This window comes from Nyctibius grandis, chromosome 4 (genome assembly GCF_013368605.1).
Source record: "Nyctibius grandis isolate bNycGra1 chromosome 4, bNycGra1.pri, whole genome shotgun sequence".
NCBI classification, from domain to species: Eukaryota; Metazoa; Chordata; class Aves; order Nyctibiiformes; family Nyctibiidae; genus Nyctibius; species Nyctibius grandis.
In genome coordinates, this window is record NC_090661.1 from 87855758 (window position 1) to 87875987 (window position 20230).

At 39.3% G+C, this 20230-nt stretch overlaps 1 protein-coding gene across 1 annotated transcript in view; it reads right to left on the reverse strand.

The window, feature by feature from the left end:
• The window catches only part of BLNK (B cell linker), a 104991-nt gene that overhangs the window by 54191 nt on the left and 30570 nt on the right, over positions 1 to 20230 (reverse strand). Inside the window, exon 3 of the mRNA XM_068399392.1 lies at positions 19810 to 19856. Coding sequence (XP_068255493.1) covers positions 19810 to 19856 — 47 coding nt within the window. The remainder of the gene's footprint in view (positions 1 to 19809; positions 19857 to 20230) is intronic.

The window sequence follows — 20230 nt, forward strand, 5'->3', positions numbered from 1 at the left end:
TATGCTGTTCCTGGGAAACCAATGGAGAGTCAAGTGTGGGCTAAGTCCTCAAATTAAGAGAACGAAGCCACCCTACCCCAAATGTCAAATGAAGCCTTTCTACTTACAGTGAAATTCCTCCTTGTCCCCATTTTAAATGTGTACGTGTATCAAAAACATCTGGATCTAAACAGTGTAGCCTCACCAGAAAATGACTACAGCCTGCTTAGCTCTTTCTGGTCTGCCTCCAAATCAGTCTATCTGGCAATCTACCCTGGTGTTGAGAAAGCTTGGTTGGGTGCTGCAAGGTAAGACAACCACTAGAGAAAAACCTTAAAGAGCCTCTCCATGCCCAAGCATCTCCAGACAGCCCTAGGCCTCTTCTTTTGCTCAGCAGGTGGTTCCAGAGTCCAAACTTCTGCCTCATATTGGGACTGATCCTGTCTGTGGTCAAGAGGGTTCTTGTATAGTCCATATAGAGAGGAGCAAACCACAGTTTGCAGCTGGCAAGGAGGGCCCTGCAGACCGGCACCAGGGACGGGGCAGGGGAGCAGCAGCAGTTCTTCCATCCCTCCAGCGCTACTCATCACCCGAAAACGGTGTCTCCAGTAACGCTGGCTGGAGGAGGGGCCAGGGCCTCAGTAACCCCCATTCCAGGAAACACCCTGCCTTCCTCTTCAGGAGCCCCGGGAGGGCCTGGAGGTGGTGGCAGCTTTGAGCCATGCAGCGAACATAATGTCATGCTATTTTTGTACTTGTAACCCCAGCAACTGTCCCTCTTTGACCTAATATGCTCATTTGGAGAATGCCAAAGAGGAACTGGGATTTGTTTTACCATGTGGGTGGCATCTTGACCATAGTGATGGTTAACGTGAAACCCTCCTCCTCAGCTGTGAGTGCCATTCTTGGCAGAGAGGGCTTTGTTTTGAGGGATGCCTGTGCCACCTCCCTGCTCACTGGCACATCTAGGGCCAACGGGGACAGTGGGAGAGGCATGGCCATCAGCCTGCAAGAGTTGCTGCCTGTTGAGACATATCCTGGCAGCCTGGACCAGCCTGCACTGCCCAGCTGAGAGACAGGCCCCAGGGGTGTGGGGCATAACAGTGTCCCAGGAGAATATATGCATGTCTTGGATGAGGCTTTTTGCAGAGGTGTTCCCACAGTACTGTTTTTCTGGAGCATCATCATTCGAGCCCTTTACCTAAATAATATTTTCTTATCTAATGTTTTAAGAACTTGTATTCACATGGACTCTGCCATTTTTGTGATGATGTAGATAGCCAGTAACTTTATTTTCCTGTGTATGGCTACAAAATATACAGGATAAATTCCTGGCACTATTACTTAACACAGGTAATGCAGGATTTGCAAGTAAATTCCTTCGGCAGGATGGTTCACAGAATATGCATGCTTTTTTTTGTTTTTATTTTTGTTGCTCAAAATGCCATTGAAATTTTGGAAAAGACCTTCTAAATGCTTAGACAGATTTTCTAAGTGTCACTCACTGTTGCAACATCATTGCCTCATCACTGCAAGTGTTGTGGCTTAGTCTGGGTTTGTCCCTCTGATCCTCTCCCAATATGACTGTGTAATTCTCCATTTATGCTCATAAATAAAAAGATTTTTAAAAGCAACTTCTTTATCTTGTGTGTTCGTAAACGAAAATTAATTTTTTTGCCCCCTCTGCTATTTTCTGCTGTTTATTTCCTGCGGCTCATTCCTTGTTCATGCTGCCTCACTCTGGCGGCATGTTCTGGTTTCTGTTTAAGAGCTGTGAGGTCATTGAGGCATGGTTAAAAACAGAGTTGGTGGAACAAACTCTGTCCGAGACTGTGAGTATCCTACCTTGTGAAGATCATTTATGGTTTGACTTTGCTTCCCTGAGTAGATAGAAAACTCCTGTAGCACAGAAACAAGGAATTGGAAGACTTGTGTGAAGCATTTTAGTTCTTCATAAGTGGTGTTCCTAGATCAGAACAAGCATCTTCATACAGAGCCAATCATTATAGAGAAAAGAGTAGGCAAAATCCAGAGTTTGGCTGTTATCACTGACAAGACTGATGGTTTTTCGTGGCTGACAGTTTCTCTCTGACTCCTTTGACTGCTTTTTCTGATTTCCACTGAAATTAATGCTCTAGTTTAACACCTTCCAGCACATGGTTTGTATGATGATTTTGGCTTTGTCAGGTATTCCTACTGAAGCTACTAATATCACTAATATTAATATTACAATGTTAAATATTATATAAAATATCAGCTATACATATCTTCCATTTAAATTCATAAGCTTTGACGCTAACACCTTTTTATGGAGACCATTCATGCCATTGTCTTAATGTGGATTACAGATTATTACTCTGTTTAGTCCAGAGAACCCAGGGGCCTGTTTGAGTTCCTGATCTGGGTTGGCAGCCAAAGCCACATCCTGACTGCATATCGGGGTGAGGCTCAGTGATGCAACAGCATCTGCCCATAGCCTCCTCTGCGTGAAAAGAAACCCTGTGAATGTGACCCAGGCAGGAGCTGTGGCACACAGGACAAATAGGCAATCAAGCTGCAGGAGAGAGCGTGAAAAGTCCAAGCCAGTGTATAGGTACAGCCTTGGCTCTAAGGTGCCATTTCTGAACTTTTAGGGTTTCACGTAGTTGAAATAAAAAGCAGAGAATTGTAAACTGTATGATGTAGCATGAAAGATTAGCAATGAGAAGGTGAATAAAAAGAACTGCAAATAGATTAGTTTAAAACATCAATTTACAGTAAATCTTTTTAATGTTTGTTTTTATTTTCAATGCTTTGAGGAGACAGTGCTGCATCAAAGGATCTCAATGAACTATGCATAACTATTTCAAGAGGAAGTGTTGTGGTTTAACCTGGCAGGCAGCTAAACACCACACCGCCGTTCCCTCACTGCCGCTCCAGTGGGATGGGGGAAAGAATCGTAAAAAAAGGTAAAACTTGGGGGTTGAGATAAAGACAGTTTAATAGGACAGAAAAGGAAGGAAAAATAATAATAATGATAAAAGAATATACAAAACAAGTGATGCACGATGCAATTGCTCACCACCCGCTGACTGATGACCAGCCAGGCCCTGAGCAACCACTGCTGCTACCCAGCTAACTCCCCCCAGTTTTATTGTTCAGCATGTTCAGCATGATGTCATATGGTATGGAATATCCCTTTGGCCAGTTTGGGTCATCTGTCCTGGCTGTGTCCCCTCCCAGCTTCTTGCACACCCCCAGCCTCCTCGCTGGCAGGGCAGTATGAGAAGCTGAAAAGCCCTTGACTTAGTCTAAGCACTGCTCGGCAACATCTAAAGCATCGATGTGTTATCAACATTATTCTCATCCTAAATCCAAAACACAGTATAATGCCAGCTACTAGGAAGAAAATTAATTCTATCCCAGCCGAAACCAGGACAGGAAGCTATGTTTTACAGAATACATTAGTGCTCACAGTTACAGTCTAGTGCCTTCAATGTGTCTAAAACAGCTGAGAAACCTGATTTGAAGTAAGCAATTGGTTTGATAACCAGGTTTCAATTTTATTCATAACATGACCATATAAGACTTATTTTTTCTCTCAGTCATGCTAGAAAATCCATTTCTTAACCCCTTCTCAATTAGTAAAATTTTGTCTCCAACATTAATAGAGATTGTGCCAAATTTTTTTCTTAGAAGTACTGAGGAGTCAAGGATACAACTGTTCTTTATAGGAAAGGATTCTTCAAATGGATTTCATGTACAACCTGTCTTGCCGAGTAGCTAGTGTATTTGCCATTTTGACCTCCCTGTTTCCAGGCAATGGGGGGAACCACAAGATGTTGCACATTTTACTGTTTAAAAGACAGCTTTGTGAGCTTTTGTGTGGCTTTTCCTTTAGGAAGTCCTGACAAAAGAGAAGCAATGTAAGCTCTCCTGAGCAATGTGTAAAATAATTGAAAATTCACTTCAAAATACTGTTTGATTTTACTGTCTTGAGGTCATAGTATTTCACGTAGCTCAGAGGTACCTCTCCCTGCCTATATGTATGTGCTGTCTTAAATCTCTCTCAGGCTCCGATAGTTGCTTCAAAGAGAGTATTTTTTAATAGGTAAAGGTGTCTCTAAGATTTGAGTCTACTGCTTGAGCTCTAACTTTGTGCTGCCACTGGGATAGCACTAAAGGCGAGAGCTCCAACCATGGAAGCAGTGTAAAGTGAATGTAAATGTAGCTGGTCAGTAGCAGGAAATTGGCTTGATCATCTGTGTTCACATGAAAGTCAGTAAATGATTGCTACAGTTCTGTTTTTCAAGGCTGTGGAAGTTCAGTGGAAATAGTCCAAATTGGTACCACCTTCATCTGAATTGAAAAACAGCCCGAATTCTTACCACCTGAATCTGAACTGGAATCTGTAGCCATGTTGCAGGCTTGAGTTTTTCTTAAAGGCCTGCTATTTTAAAGTGTTTTGTATATATTTGATCTCTTCTGCTTTCAGAATATCCGTAGGAAGACGTGCCAGCAATACACTGTGGGAATGAAGAGCGGAGGGGAAACGGAGGGTTAGCAGTAGACTGTCACATGCTGCCTAGGAGGGTTTTGTGCTTGATCGTATGGGTTTGAATGCAAATTTGTGGGACTTGGTACGAGGCCAAAAGAGCACTCAAACTCTATTGTTTAAAACTATGCCACTTTAGACATAGTTTTGTTTCCCCTCGATTTCTATTTTGGTTGATAGACTGCCTACTTAACTTACTGTTCAGAGTCCCATAGCTGGTATTTGGAAACCATGACTTTATGGAACATGATTTCTCATGACATTCTCTGTATTTACTACTTACTGATTGCTATAAACAGGTGAAACACTGTTGCTTCATGTTTAAAATAATACATGTCTCTTTTTTCCAAGCACCGTTCTCAGGCTCTCATGAACTAGTCTATTTGAATGGATTTTTTCCATTTCCAGGATGCATATAAGCTGTTTTAAACTAGAAAACACTGCTTCTTGTACAGGAAAAGTTACATGTGGGCATTTAGTTGTGTCTGAGCAGATGAGAGGAAGGTACTCTTCTGTCCCAAGTATTTTTAAATTTTCAGAACTGTTCATCTCCTCACTGTGGGTCAAATGGCTCAATGCCACAGTGTTAATTTTGGAAGACTCCTAGCAACTGCTGTAGAAATCTTAAAGCTTTAATCTGATATCACTTTGGGTACTAAATGGCATATTCAGAAGTCATTCTTATAGTAATAGTAGTAGGAGATGCATTTGAAAATTCAATTCTAAATTTAATTGAACGGGATTTGGATTTGTCTTTAGGCTCACTGGAGGAAACAGGCATGTACTGCGGGGTAGGCAAAGATGTGAAAACAGTAAATTTAGTAAGATTTTCTCATGAAGGGGCTTCTGAGCAAACTCGTTTTAGCACCTGCGGAGAAAATGTGTTTTATTTCTCTGGGGACAAACACATTGTGTAAAAAGCTGCACTTCTGCTTTTCAGTTTTACTGTCATCTGTTCCATATGCGCACAGAAACACAAAATTTACCTCTTCAGACAGGCTAGTTATTTGATGTTAAACTGAAAGTGTTTGAGGTCAGATTGCCTTGGAGGCAGTGACCTGTGTTGGAGCCAACTGACAGCTATAGTGACTCTGAAGAACAGTACTGCTGCCTGGTCTGCAAATCTTATCCCCTTCCAGCAGTTAAGAGTGACTGCAACGGAGATACTCGTAACTGGCCAGCTTTAATTTAGCTCCGATCCTGACAATGGAAGGGAGGGCGTAAGGGCATGGGCTTCTTTGCAGGCTAGCAAGCCACTCTTGTTTCTGACTTTTCTCCAGGGCTTGTATATCCTGCTCTCCTTCCTCCACATCTCTTGCTGCAACTGGATTAAATCTTGGACAAGTTTGCTTCCCTGTCTGCCCTCCTGTTTGGGGTGTGGATTTACCCTGGAGGGTACCCAAGAGGCCTTGGTGGGAAGCGCTTAGCAGAGAGGGTTATTTGGCCCTGGCACTGAGAACAAGACTTGCATGGGGCAGAGGAGGATGGTGGAGGAGAAGCATTTTGTGTCCTTCCTTTCTGCGTGTGCCTATGGAACATCAGTCAGAATTCAGACATAGGTAGTGAATGGTCTCAATATGTTTGTGTCCTGGCTGACAAAAATCACTGTGTATGCTCACACAGACAAAAGGTTGCACAAAGTTTTCAAATTTCAAAATGAAAGGGATCTCTTCAAAAGAGATTATTTTTATATAGCACTGATACTGTTTATACATATCATGATGCCTTCAGTACCTGGAAAATGCTGAAAAACCAATGGTTTTTAAACCACTTCTTTCGTGCACTGACCTGTAATACACACAGCCAAGGAAACTGGTTGGTGCATCTTTTCTCTGGCACAATTTGGTAATTTGCACTGCTTCACTGACCATAATAATTGCTGTCTGAGCATTTTCCTGTTCCTGCTCAGGAACAGGAAAAATACTTTTGTCTGTAGTCTTTTCTGTTTTCATGTGTTTCCATCTCTTAAGACTGCTCTCTTCTGTTTCTTGGATAACTGGAATTGCCTAATACTGCAAGCAGAAGTGTCACCTAACAGAAAAAGTTCCGAAAGTCCTTCTCACCTAAAAGTATAGTGAATTTGAAATACCGCTTTCAAAGAAAGACAGTGAAGTGATCAAGGAGATGAGGGACTTTCTAAAGAAAGGAATTCTTATCTTATTAATCAAAAAAGTAACAAACTATGATATGAAATAATAACAAGATAACATTTTATGACCAAAGGTGCTATATGGCTGTGATATGAGATAGAGTTTAATGGAATACTCTCTTCTGTGGAGAAAAATTGCTCAGACTTCTAACTATAGCCATGAAATTTTTCTGTTGTCTAAGACGACTGCAAATTTTGTTAATTGTTGCAAAGATATGTTTTCACAGTTGGTAACTAATTGCATTAAGACTAGAAAATTGTAGCAGGTGAATAGGAGTGCCGTGCTATATCAGAGTGGTTTATTATCTTTTATGTATCCTATTATGAAGCATTTATTGCTGTAGTACAGCATTTAAAAGAGTTATTTCATAAGTCTGTGGTCATAAGAGCCTTCATCTTTCTACTCTCAGAGTATATTGGGAGAAAAAAATTCTACATTTTAGTATCAAACACCGGGTTTCAGAATAACTGTTTCTACTTTTTCTGTCATCCCTTCAAATTTAAAATATAAAGGGAACTCGGGAGAAGTGAAAGAAGAAAGAAAATTTGATAGAAGTCTACATGTAAAGAAATGCACATATATAAATTTGAATATTCATTGTATTGCAGTAGCACATAGTAGTCTCATTCATAAAAAAATATCCCTTTTCATTATAGAGAACAAGAAGGAGGTCACTGCATTGAGGAAATTACAGTCTAAAATATTTTGGGATTAAAGAAAGTTTCTGACTGGTAGTTCACAAATAATATACATAGATGATAGTCTTATGAGATTTTTAATTTCTGGACACTAGTGGATTTTACCAACATCTGCAGCATGGTCTTGGGTACTTAAACCTCTGTGTTGTCGAGATCTGCCTGGGGTTATGTTATACATTTGAAATTGTCCTGTTTCTTATTGCCACAATAATGTTGAGTCAGGAATATATTTATAAACAGACTGATGAGTGAAGACTAGATTACTATGTACTATTTGTAATTTGAAACTGTTGACAAGGTATATATTATTTGTATTGATTTTGCTATAAAATGTTAATCTTAGTTAGCAAATAGGAAGACAATAGTGATACAACAGAGTCTTCCAGGGAGAAATTATTGGTTTTTAAAGTGTCTCTTCCTTAAGGGTTGTGATTTTATTCAAGCTTAAGCCTTCCTCCTTAAAGTTCACAGCGTAAATTTATTTGTTTCAGCGCGGTGCACTGGGGTGTTATACCAGCTCAGTGAGTGACGTATGGTTCATACGCGTGCATATGGAGGCACCTACCCACACTCATTTGCTCATTCTTGTCTTCTCCCTTAGGCACCTGATGCAGGCTAATGTCACGAATGTCATATGAATAAGACCTTTGATCTGACCCAGGATTGCTTTACTTTAAGTAAGCTGATACGCAAGAATATTAAAGTAGAAAGAAATGCCATAATAAAAGAGCAAAATTTTGAGCTTGGTATAGAATAAATTCTAAGCCTGCCCAGGTATCTGCTGGAGATAAGCCATGGGGCTGTGTTTCAAAACGTTCTTGATGCATTGGTTGTGAATGAACAACACTTCAAATCTGTAGAAAAAGTGGGTATTTCTCAGAAACTGATGTCCATCCTGTGGACTTCGCAAGGTACATGGTAGGTATAGACATATACTGATATATTGGTTTTGATTTAGGCTGGTTCTGAACTGTTTCAATCTTTAATCCTGAAGAATTTATTCCCATTATTCATTGTGGTTAACAGAGGATCTGCTACTGTATTCGCCAACATATCAGAGAAGTGTTGCTGGAAAGACATCTGTAAGGGCTCTGGTCTATGATCTGAAATTAGCTAAATTTGTTATTTTTCAGTGTTTTTTTAGAACCCCTTTTTTTAAAAGCTAAAAACCAATAAAGTACCAATGTGATGGAGGTATATCATTCATGTTTAGTACTGCTTTTGGTTAAAAACGGAAATTGTTGAAATTTTGTTTTTATCTGTAATTTTCAGTAAATCCATGGAAAGAGATCAGTGAGCAGAGAATACCCGTAAGACCTGTACATGGGAATCATCGTTCTGTTTCTTTAAAAAGACAAAATAATGACAGGAAATATTTGACTTTGGAACTTTTTTTCAGAGTATATTTAGATCTATCTATTTGTGGGCTACGTGTGGACAAAACCCATCTAGTTGTGAATGATTTCTTAAATATTATTTGTATCAGTGATCTAAAAGGAATATAGCTGATAGTTCGTGCTGACATTTCAAGCAACACAAACAATCCTTTTACTTCTGTGAGCTTGAATTGTATTATCTACTTATTAAAGCAAAAGCATGGTTATGCCTTATATTCCCTTGTATTTCTTCAGAATATAATTGCTTGAAGTCAGAGGAATGAGATAAGGAAGATACATACTGATAAAGGTAACTAATTATATCACCCGCATCAGGGATTTAGAAAAGGATCTGATTACTTTTATGAAATGTATGGTAAGGCAAATTAACTGAAATGGTAAGATATTTTTAGGTTATTGTCTGTATTCTGAGAACTTCGTAAAATAATAAAAAGCCATGAAACTGGGCAGTGAGGAACTAAATAGGAGAAATGACAGAGCTGTGGTAGCAGGTGTCTGGAGAAACTGAAGTGCCAGAATTGCGAAGAAGAAACTGAGACTCAATGCTCTGTCAAGGATATCATTGGAGAGTACCTAAAATATGCAATGGCAGTGGGTAAAAGAGAATGGAAAGCAAGAAAACTAGTATAAGAACTGTAAAGTATGTAAGATCTCTTTTTTTCCCCCCTCAGAACTCTTGACTATTAGGAACAGAAGGAGATTGTCAAACTGAAAAATCAGGCATGGCTTGTGGAAGAATAAAATAAAGTATTTTTTAATGCAGATGCAGGCAATACTGTTCCTTATAATTTTCAAGAGCAGTCTCAGCCCAGACCAAGACAGCTTTGGTCAGGGAGACTGAACTGTGTCTCCACTCTGGAAAATGTCCTTTCATCCCTCTGTCCTCCAGAAGGTTGATAAAATAACCTGCGAGAGGTGGTCCGAGTAGTCCTAAACTGTAACGTGCTGCAGGGAAGCTGCATATATTGCTGTTAGCATGGCAAGAGATTGGCCATAGTCTGGCCTGAAAACACCTCACCTCTTCAAGAATTCAGAGCGTATCTGAATTTTACTTCTAAGAATTGTAAACAAACATCAGATTATAAAGTCAAAGTGTGTTTATGCTGTGTGGTGGAGCATGGTGCCAGAGCTGGTGACAACTGAGCAGTCTCTCGAACAAGATGTAGAGGAGCTGCACCTTGACACAAGGCATTTCAGATCACATGCAGCATCCAGTAGTGCAGCTTTCTTGCTCCTGGCAGCTGAGCAGCTCCTGTGCTTGGTGCTAGTTCTTCAGTCCCTATGCTGCACCTATTGCAAGGATACGGGTGCTCTGAAGCACTGAAAATTAGAGAAAGCTAGCATGGAGGTTGCCTCTGAATCGTAATTTCGTAAATATGTGCATTAAGATACTGTCTGTATTTAGGTGGTTACAGGTGATCTATCCAGAGAGGCTCTCTGATGCTCTAAATCATGTGCTGATGAGTGTTAATACCCCCTGTCATGTAGATATGCACAAGCACCATCATGTCAGTGTCTGTGGTGTTACTAAGGTAGTTCTGTTCCTCACATTGGTGTTGCTCTTGGAAAGGGAGTTTATGAGGAAGGTGCTAGTAAAGAGGCATTTATTTGCATGCTGAATGCAATTTCTGTGTTTGTTTGGAGCAAATTTTTGAAATATATATTTTTGGCAAATTTATTAATTTATGGGTTGCCACCTGTAGCTGTGCAGGCTGTTAGGTTTCACGTCTTGAATTCTGCTGCACAAAAGGCTGCTGTGGCATTCCTACCAACTGCACTTCATCTTTTGCCAGGCCAGCTGCGCTGAACGGCCTCGCCTGAAGCTGTTTCAAGTGACTGGTTGCAGCAGCACCAACTGTCTGGCTTGCAGCTGCAACAGGCCCTCCTGCCGCAGTCCCTTAACTTCTCCTTGCATCTCATCTTGTAACTTCTCTACCTTGCTTGTCTAGCTGACCCCATTTTTAAGCACTGCAGTTTTCATGGCTTAGTATCTCATCTCAACCATTTACCTGTTCTTCTCATTTCTGAATTCAAGAAAGTCTGAATGAAAGGGTTTAATACTTCACTTCATTATCTTAGAAATACTCCATAGACCACCTGCCATCACAGCACAAACATATGAACTAATGAATGAAGCTCTGCATGCTTATACGAAAGCAAAAAGAGGTTATATTTTCACTCTTTTTCACAGAGGCTAGTCTGAAGTGAGAAGAATGAAATGTCTGTCCTGCAGAAAGCATAAATATGTGTTGATAACATGCTGTAAATTAAATATGGTATTTCTTTCAAAAACTGAGTGGACTCGAGTTTGGAGACTTGGAGCAAAATGAGCCAAGACATCTGCTCTGTTTTCTGCCCAGTGTGTACTTGAGCTGGGGCACATGTGGAATTCTGCTAAAATGAGGTTATAAATTAATAGTCCTTCACACTTCATTGCTTGAATGAGCCAGAAGTTATTTTCTTCTGAGTTTTGAATCCCAGGTGCAGCACTTTCTGACTACCAAATATGATTTTCTAAAAGGGAAGAAAAACCAGGGAATTGAAACTACAACAACCTCTTCTCTGTGGTCTGAGTATGGGCATGTAATAGAGAAAAGGCAAGCACATCAACTGACAGGGTGGGGGAAGAAGATCCTGTCCAGACATATGATGATGGTGAAGAACCAGTTTGGTATTTGGGCAACAGCTTCCATTTCTAATTCTGCTTCTGGCTTTGTGTACAAACATAAGCAGGTCGTTTGGGTCTGTATCTTAAGAAGGTGACCTCTCACTTGTTTCTTTGATTTTTGGTACCCAACTTGAGTTACTCCACGACTGATATTCTATTGCTATTTAGGCTGGTCTAGAGTACTGACAAAGATAAATGTTTCTACTTTCACTAAAACTTAGTGAGATTAAGCTGACTGTTACAGACCTGGCTCTCCCTACAGCTGGACCAGCATATGCTTTTTTCTCAGAGGCTGATCCACTCTTGCTCTTCAAAGACTGTTAATAGACATCTAGTATTATTTAGTGCTAGTATGTCACACTGGTATCAAAAAGAGTCTGTGGTTTAGCTTGCTTAACGTCCCTAAAAATGAGCATAGTGTTTCCAGTATCAAGGAAACACTTCTATAATTATACTGTTAACTCCCCCAAAATGGCATTTCGTAGATGGCTGAGCATGGTAGGGTACCATAAAAGGAGACTGGGCAAAACTGACTAATTCTAAAATTTTCTAATTTAGGAGTTGTCCTAAACAGGCTCCAGAACAGGGAGTAATGGAAAATCATGGGGCTGAAGAAGGGGAGGAGCCTCTGGGGACAGTTCTAGGCTTGCACTGACTTGCATGTTATCTATACAGACATAAGCCAGCTAAGACTGCAACCTCTGCACCTTTGTATTTTTCTAACTGGGATAGGGAGGATAAACGTGTCATGGAGGATACTCAGACAACTTGAAACTGGTTTGCATCACAGGCATCAAGTGTGTTGGGAAGAAAAAGTGGGATTTTCTCTGACATCTTCATATCCTATCAGTTCTTTGGTGACCTCCAGATAATACCAACTGGTATTTCAACTGTTTGAGAATGGGATTATTTTCAATAGGAATGGACGGGAAAAAAAGGACAAAATTAATTTATTTCATTGGAGTTTCTGGATGTAATTTTCATTAAAATGGAAAAAACCCTCCAACTCTGACAATATATCTGTAACCCTGAGGCATTCCTCATCATTGCAATAGTGATAATTCAGTCTAACAAGTCTAACAGTAGTATGTACATGAAGAAAGCCTTTTGTTGTATATTCTTTCTACTCAGCCCAGGAGCAGGGATATAGTCCACTGAACCATAAGAACTAAAACATTGCCAAGTTAGTTTCCCCTTTAACCACAGCTGCGATACTGCAGCATGGTAACATCTCAACAACTGCCATTGCTATTTGGAGAGTAATAAGATCCCAGCAAATATCTCAATACTGGAACTTGATCAGAAAATACAAACTTGTATATTTTGTATATTTTTGTATATTTACAACTTTTGAGGGAACTGTATTGCTACTATTTATAGTATACTTTGCAAAGATTGAATTGCTGTTTTATTTACAGTCTTTTGTGACTTCCAATGATTCTTGTATACAGGTGTCTGTTTCTCTCTATAAGCTCTGCGAAATGTAGTTTCTAGCTACATCTGTATTTTTGGTAACAAAGGCTTATAATCATGGTTGTTTCCTGTCAACTTTATTTAGTATCTTTATACAACTGCAGTTGAAGAAATTGTTTAGTGAGAAAGGCCACCGAAGTAGGGGCTTTTTAGACATTGTGTTTCCTTAAAATATCCTTCATTTAAAATTTTAAGGGGTGCTGCAAGACAGGTAACGCTGTTACCTAAGTACTGCATCACTGAGTGTGTCTTAAACATGATCTATGAGCAGATGGGGGGCTGACAACGAGTCATGCGTGATCTAAAAGCCATACAGCAGAGGACTGAACATAAGGTGATATACATTGCTCTTCAGCTGAACACTTTGCTAGCTAGAATGGCTTCTACGTTGGGTTTGGTTTTCATCCCACCTAGAATGCCATTAACGTAATTCCAGCTTGCATCTCTGTGTCCAGCTTGGAAAGAAGATAGTTTGTTTGAAAATATCTTCTGTGTGGTTGCAGTAGGAGAATGTGAAGTACAGAAATAGTTTCTCCCTTGTATAATTTTCTTTATACATTATTTTCAATATAAAACAATACATAAAATACAAACTCACTGGTGATCTGTGGAGAAGTATCAAATGTTATTGGACTTAAATATTGGACAGTGTGTTTTGGCAAGACAGACTATCACAAATTTTTTGGCAAGTCTCAAAAATGTGGTAAAGCATGGTTGGAAGATTGGATTGGATTTCCTTAGTACTAAGAAAAATGCGCAGTTATAGATTCACAGGATTGGAATGTGTCGGTCTGTCTGTGTTCCCCTGACTAGGTACTTCTCTTTACATGAACTGGGGAGCTGAGATGGGGAAGGTGCTATGATTAAACTGTGATCTCAGGTTCAAATCCATGAGGTCTATGGTGGTGCTACAAGGCTTTTAACGCTGTGATCTTTCCATTCTTTCGTTGTTAAGTTTTGGCAAAACACTTAATTATTTCAGAGCACCAGTTTTGCCTGGCTTTAGATTCAAGATAGCACGGTGAACAGTCTAGTCACAAGAGCAGAAGTGACCTTCTTAGAAAAGCATGAAACACAACATGCTCCTGAGCTGTGAAGGCGTCTTTCTTCCTTCTCAAGTAACTAGTGTCATTGCAAAAGTCTCGGTTGCTCATGGCAGGATGGAAGAGAAACTGCTGTAATGCAAGTGTCTGTTGCCCCCTTTCTGCTTCAGGAGTGTAATATTCTCTGCTGCTGTAAAAGGAGGCAAGATGGTGTTGCTTTGCTGAGCAAATATTTCCTAGATCCTCCTGTGAACAGCAGAATATCCAGAATTAATTCTCATCAGCAGGCAATGGCTGCCTCTGTAAATATTTGATGCTTGAGTAGACTCTTGTCATAGCCTTTCTATGCTAAAAATGAGTAAATAATATATAAAAATGTGATAGAAAGTCAAATTCAGATACATTTTTTTTTCCTTTGGAGTTTATATGCTACCAAGGAAGTGCCCTGTAGTATACTTCTGTAACATTAGAGTGGTTACATACTGGAAACCTCTTTCGGTCTCTTTTAGGTATCATTTTTATTGGGAGGTCACTATATGAAGAGATATCTTCTGAATTTGCAGCCCTGGCCTTTTGCAGTTTGGGGAATAAGTGGAGATTTTTAAAGTGGCATTTAAGTTACATCAAAAACTAAGGAAAGCAAGGAACTAAATCTATATATTTAGACATAAAACATTCAACCTGAGTCAGCACTGGTATTTAAAGGACATAGGATAATTAAAAATCCATTAGGGTGTATCCCAAGGAGAGGGGAAAACCTTTCCTGCTTACTAAGTATTGGGATAGAAGTCATCTACCACCTTTGCTTTTTTAGCTCGGAGCTTTCTCTGGAATGGGAAAAGTCCAAATGCAGAATGTCACAAGATTTCTGTACTGCTGCATCTTGCTTAAAGAGACAGCAAAAACTCTTAGCCTTTATTCTTTCTTAAGGAATCAGTCTAATTCTCATAGAAATCTCATTGATTTTATTGGTATTTTTATTAGGATTTGTCTTTGGTTATGCAAAGTAATCCACAGAAATAAAAATATAGGAGCAAGAAATCAAAATATTTCAAAGTGAAACTGAAAGTATCATGTTGCACACCCTACATTTATTAACTAAGAATAAATTTAATAATAATGCCTATGTAATCCCCCCCCTCCAAACAGGATTAGCAAATCCTCTACATGTGAAATTTTAATGTCATTTTAGTCTGTTAGAAGTCTACTATTTTATTTCTTGAGTTCTCTTTTGCTTTATTCTTAATTTTAACTATTGTCTTAATGTTTATGCCTTCAATTTTCTTGTCTTTTTAAAGAGAAGTAAAAATGTAACATAAGAAAATGCATTATGCATGCAAGTGTTTGAGACAATGATTCTGGCTAGAAGCATGGACAATGAGTTAAAAATGCACTGAAGCACCTGACTAAATCGTTGAGAAAAGATCTGTGTAAATCTCTGTCAAGGGTAGACTAGAATTAATTTTGCCAGAGGAGGCTTGTTTGCCCTTTGAACCGTTGTCCTCTTTGGTTGCCCACAAGCCTGGGTGGCCGCTGAGAGCACAGAGGTCTGCCTGGCTGCTGCAGCGGCAGCGGTGTAGGCCACTGCTTGGTTAGAAATCCCCACAACGTTCAGAGGTCCCCAGTGCATGTAACTCCCGTGGCCCTGTGGCATCACAGCTGGTGAATGGGACCTTGGGAGGCACCTCACAGCTTTCACCTGCAGTGCAGTTGTGCGGATTTCCTTACTGTTTTAAGTAAGGACATCACAATTCCTGATGCTTTTCCATTATTGCACCCCTGTGAGACAGGGAAATGCTATTATTTCCACTCTGCAGGTGGGAAAGGAAGCAGGGAATGCTAAAATAATTTGGCTGAATTTATTTAGGGAGTCTGTGGCAAAGCGAGGTCTCAAATCCACACTTATCAAATCCAGGTTTAGTGATTATTGGACACCATCAGACCAAAAGATTTTGGCTTATGAACTCTCTCCTGACCCGGCTATGAAGGGGCTAAGAGGGGATCCAGGCCTTTGCACCTGGTGTATGGAGAACTTGTCCATGGATTTAAATGCTGGTAGCTGTGAAAAAGCTGAAAAGTGAATTTTCCACATGAGGTTGTTTGCCTTCCTTAATGAAGAAATAAAAGAAAAAAGGTAGGTGGAACAGGGAGGACAAAAAAGGAGTTAATGTGTAATGTTTCTGGTTCTTGCAGTTTGAATTATGCAAGTGCAGGCATTTCAAGTGGAAGATCTCAGCATTACAAAGGTACTTTCCTGATACGTAACATCTCTTACAATTGAGAATTTATTTATATGTCTCAGGAAAAGATATCTTCTTTGCTTGGACAGCAAGGATGAAGTGTAGAGTTATTAAAAATTATGAACAAATGAAAAATAGATGTTAGAAAGTAATCTAGAAATCAGCCTTGACTACAAAACACTTCCTTGATTTATGAATAGCAAATTTTTCTGCATATACTATAAATTCCTGGTAAAATAAACTAGTAACGTTTTTCACATCAGTGAAAAATTGGTAGATGTTTATTTCAAGAAAAGGAATTCAAATGCTGCCTGCACCATAATTAAACAAAGCTTGTAATTATGTGTTCCTTATCACAGCTCACTTATAATCCAGGATCTTCCATAACTGCTTGTTGCTATATACAAATGGTAAACTCAAGACTTGACATCTCATACCTGATTTGCAGGTGAAGATTTCTCATTTACCTAGCAATTGACACAGCCACAAGAAGCTTCTGAATTTGCACATGTAATAGAGAGCACTGATTTTATGATGAAAGATTTCAGTCCCAATTTTGGAAAACAGTCCCCAGAGCTCACAAGTTGAGAGCAAAATTTATTTTGAGTTTGGTTTGGGATGAATTTCTAATCACATTAGCTATAAAGAAGGCCTTTTAATTTCACAGTCCCTGGGAAAGTGAAACTTGAGTAAGCTGAAAGCATTGTGAAACAACTTCTGCATAAACATCTGATACTGTAAGTCTTGGACTACCTACAGAGGTGATTGAGTTATAATTACATTTCTTTCTCAAGATAAGCTTTCAAATTATGGATGTGTATCATTGAGTTATAGCTTGTATGCCAGTTTTGCTGAATACAGTTATAAATACCAATCTTATTTTCACTGCTTATTAAAATGTGAAGTAAAGATAGCAAGACAGCATGTCTGGAAAGCACTTAAGTTCCAGTATTCTGAAATATCTGTGGTATGAAGTGGATTTTTATATCTGCTGTCTCTTAAAGAGTGCTCCTGAGTGTAGTATGATATTCTAGATAGTGTTCTTCCTGGCATAAATTTTAACACCGAATAAATGAGCCCATGACCGTAGCCAGTGGGATGTTTGAGACTTCTCTGGTGGCAAGTATCTGGAAAGTCTGTTGTACTGCTGTTCTTGAGAGCAAGCTTGTTCAGTGTTTTGGGTGACCCAGGCTTTCAGTGTGAGAGTGTATCATCTGAGTCTGCTGTGTGGAGTGAAAAATACAGCAGTGCTTCTGCAGGAGGAAGGGTTTTAAGCAAAGCTCAAGATTTCAACATGATGTCAGGACTTTTGAAAACATAGAAACCTGTGAGAGCAGTGTGTTGCCCAACCCTGGCAGCAAGCTCCAGAGCAGGTTTAGACTAGTGCCTCAGTACTCTGCTGTCCCGTGTTTGAAAGCAGCACCTCTCTTTTGTTATTGTTTTGGCAAGCGTGGAAGGAATCTTTCATTATTGCATTTCATGGATAGGATAGGACACTAGTAGAGATTGCACCTTGATAATTTCACTACTATATTAAGTAGCTGCTCAGATGCAATCTGTGTAGACCTGTGGGTTTTAAGTGTTGATGAGAACTAGTTTACATCAGGCTGTTGTTAGGCTGTCAAAGCCAATGCTAATTGAATTAACAGAATATAATAAGAGTCTTCATGAAAAGTGTAGTGGAAAAAAAAGTTTATTTCAGGGTATCAAACCGTAATTACTATGGTAAACTCTTCCCAGAGAAAACATTTTTTCTTTTTTTCCCCTGTTATCTTTTCTCCCTTAGGGAACAGCTGTAGTATTGGCTAGAGGGGAAAGAGCCTTCCATTGAGTTAGTGGAGGTGTTTGGTTCAGAAGTTAGGGAAGCATACCCATGCATGGCTGCAGATTACTCCTGGTACACCTGTGATGGGATTTCCCAGCAGGATGTAGAATAACTGTGTGTTTTAGTTCACAGAGCATTTATAGCCTTCTAGACTCAAAATCTTTCTTATGGAAAAGAAGAACACCAAGTGTTACACTAGTGAGAACTAGAATGTGAAAGGCACAGAGCTTTTGAAGGTGGCACGTCAGGGGACCTAGCTTCTGTCTAGTGAAGCCCCACGAAGAAACTTTCATAACAGGCAGAGACCTGAAGCACTGGCTGCTGCCATGAGAAACACAGGATTTTGTTCTCACCTTGTCTGGCAATGACTATCTTTCTGTTTAGCTATTGTTAGTGTTTTGTTCCATTGGGGATCCCCTGCTGTATGAACAGGCTTGAACAGACCTGTTCACCTGGCTTAGGTGGATCAATGTAGACCTTTCTCAGTTGAAACATGCAAACTATTTGAGTGCCAGAAACTCAGGCAATTTTTGCAATAGCAAGTAGTAAGATGTAAGAGCAATAGATTTTAGAGTGAAAGTTGATGCTAGGGTCCTGACATCCACACTGTGCATTTCAGGAGTTTTATTACTTTGGACTTGATCTGCTCTGGCCTTTTGTTTTATGCTTGAATTTGTATTACAAAACACCTTTGTTATTCCAATTTACAATTTGAGAATCCAAAGCTTTAATGCCCACATCAGTAGAAGTGCAACTCTTGGTCTCAGTTCAGTAGATTTCTATTTGACCCGATATTGTAGTAGATCAGATTCATGTATATCACAGAAACAGAGATCATACTCTTGGTTAACTTTATATTCATGTTCTCTATGTTTTCTCTCGAAATGATGTCCCATTAGACTTAATTGCTTTGCAAGAAAGTCCTTTGATATTTTCCTTACTCATCTGGTTAATTATTAAAACAAACCCAGCAGAAAATTAACTGATGCTCTCATCAAATTCTTATCAATAGCAATAGGATTTTAGTGGGTAAAAATGCCTGCAAGTTCCTCCAGTTTCTTACCAACAGAGTGGGGTTTGAAAAACAATTCTGGTTTTGTAAACAGATATAATGTTTTCCCAGCCAGGGAAAAAAAAACCGTACATGGAATCATAACAACCATTAGGTGAAGGACAGCAACTCACTCCATATTAAAATGAACTCTTCTTGGTTTCATTGGCTCATAGAGAAAACTCCCTAATATTATTTTTGTGCAGTAATACAAGAGAAATGATATACTTGAACATTAAGGATATCCTTCGAAATGAACTTGATTTGTCACAAATTACATGAAGGCATTTCCTAACTGTTATACCTGTATTTGCTTATTCTGTACTCTATTTAAATTATTTTCAACATAGCACTTTGTTAATCTAATCACTTAAATTGATCCCTAAGCAGCAGATGAACCAATTCCGAGAATTTGGCCTCATACACTACACAAGTAAAGAGCTTTTGTATTCTGGAAAAAGTTGAACTTGTACTTTTCCTAATGTTAAGGTTGTCCCTCTCTGTTCTGAGGAAGAATATCACCCAGCAGCTGGTGCAGAAGAGACTTTCTTGTCAACTGATCTGAACCACAGATCTTGTAAACCTTCCAGGGTTTTAATCCTGAGGAAGTTCCACTCCCATCAGTTGATGCCCTTCACATGAACAGGAGGTTTCAATTCTCATTTTTCTTTATTTATTAACAGAGAAACTGTCAGAGTACAACACAGTATTAGTCATTTAATGGGGAAGCAGAAAATAATGAGAAACTTACGGCTGGTGCATTATTTTGAATCGGCTCAGCTCATAATCTGATACATTCTGAAAAGAAAGAAAACAGGTTTTGTATTTTAAATAAAGATCAGTTTAATCAAGAGCAATCAATTAAGTGTATTGCATGACGTTTTTAATAGTGAACTAAGCAAAGACCTAAAAAATAGTTTTTAGTTTTGTAGCTACATGGCTGTCTCATCTTGGTTAATGCTTAACTTTCTATTACTGGCCTGTTGTAACATTTCTGGAAAGCTGGTAGTGCACACTACATTGTTAAACTGGAATTTAACCGAGCATGTGGCAGATGAAATTATGCTGGTTAATGAATCATTCAAAAAGCGATAAGCAAGCCATTTTATATGATCTCTTTCCAGCTCCACCACAGAATATCTTTGGGGTTTTTTACTGAAATCCGCAGATTA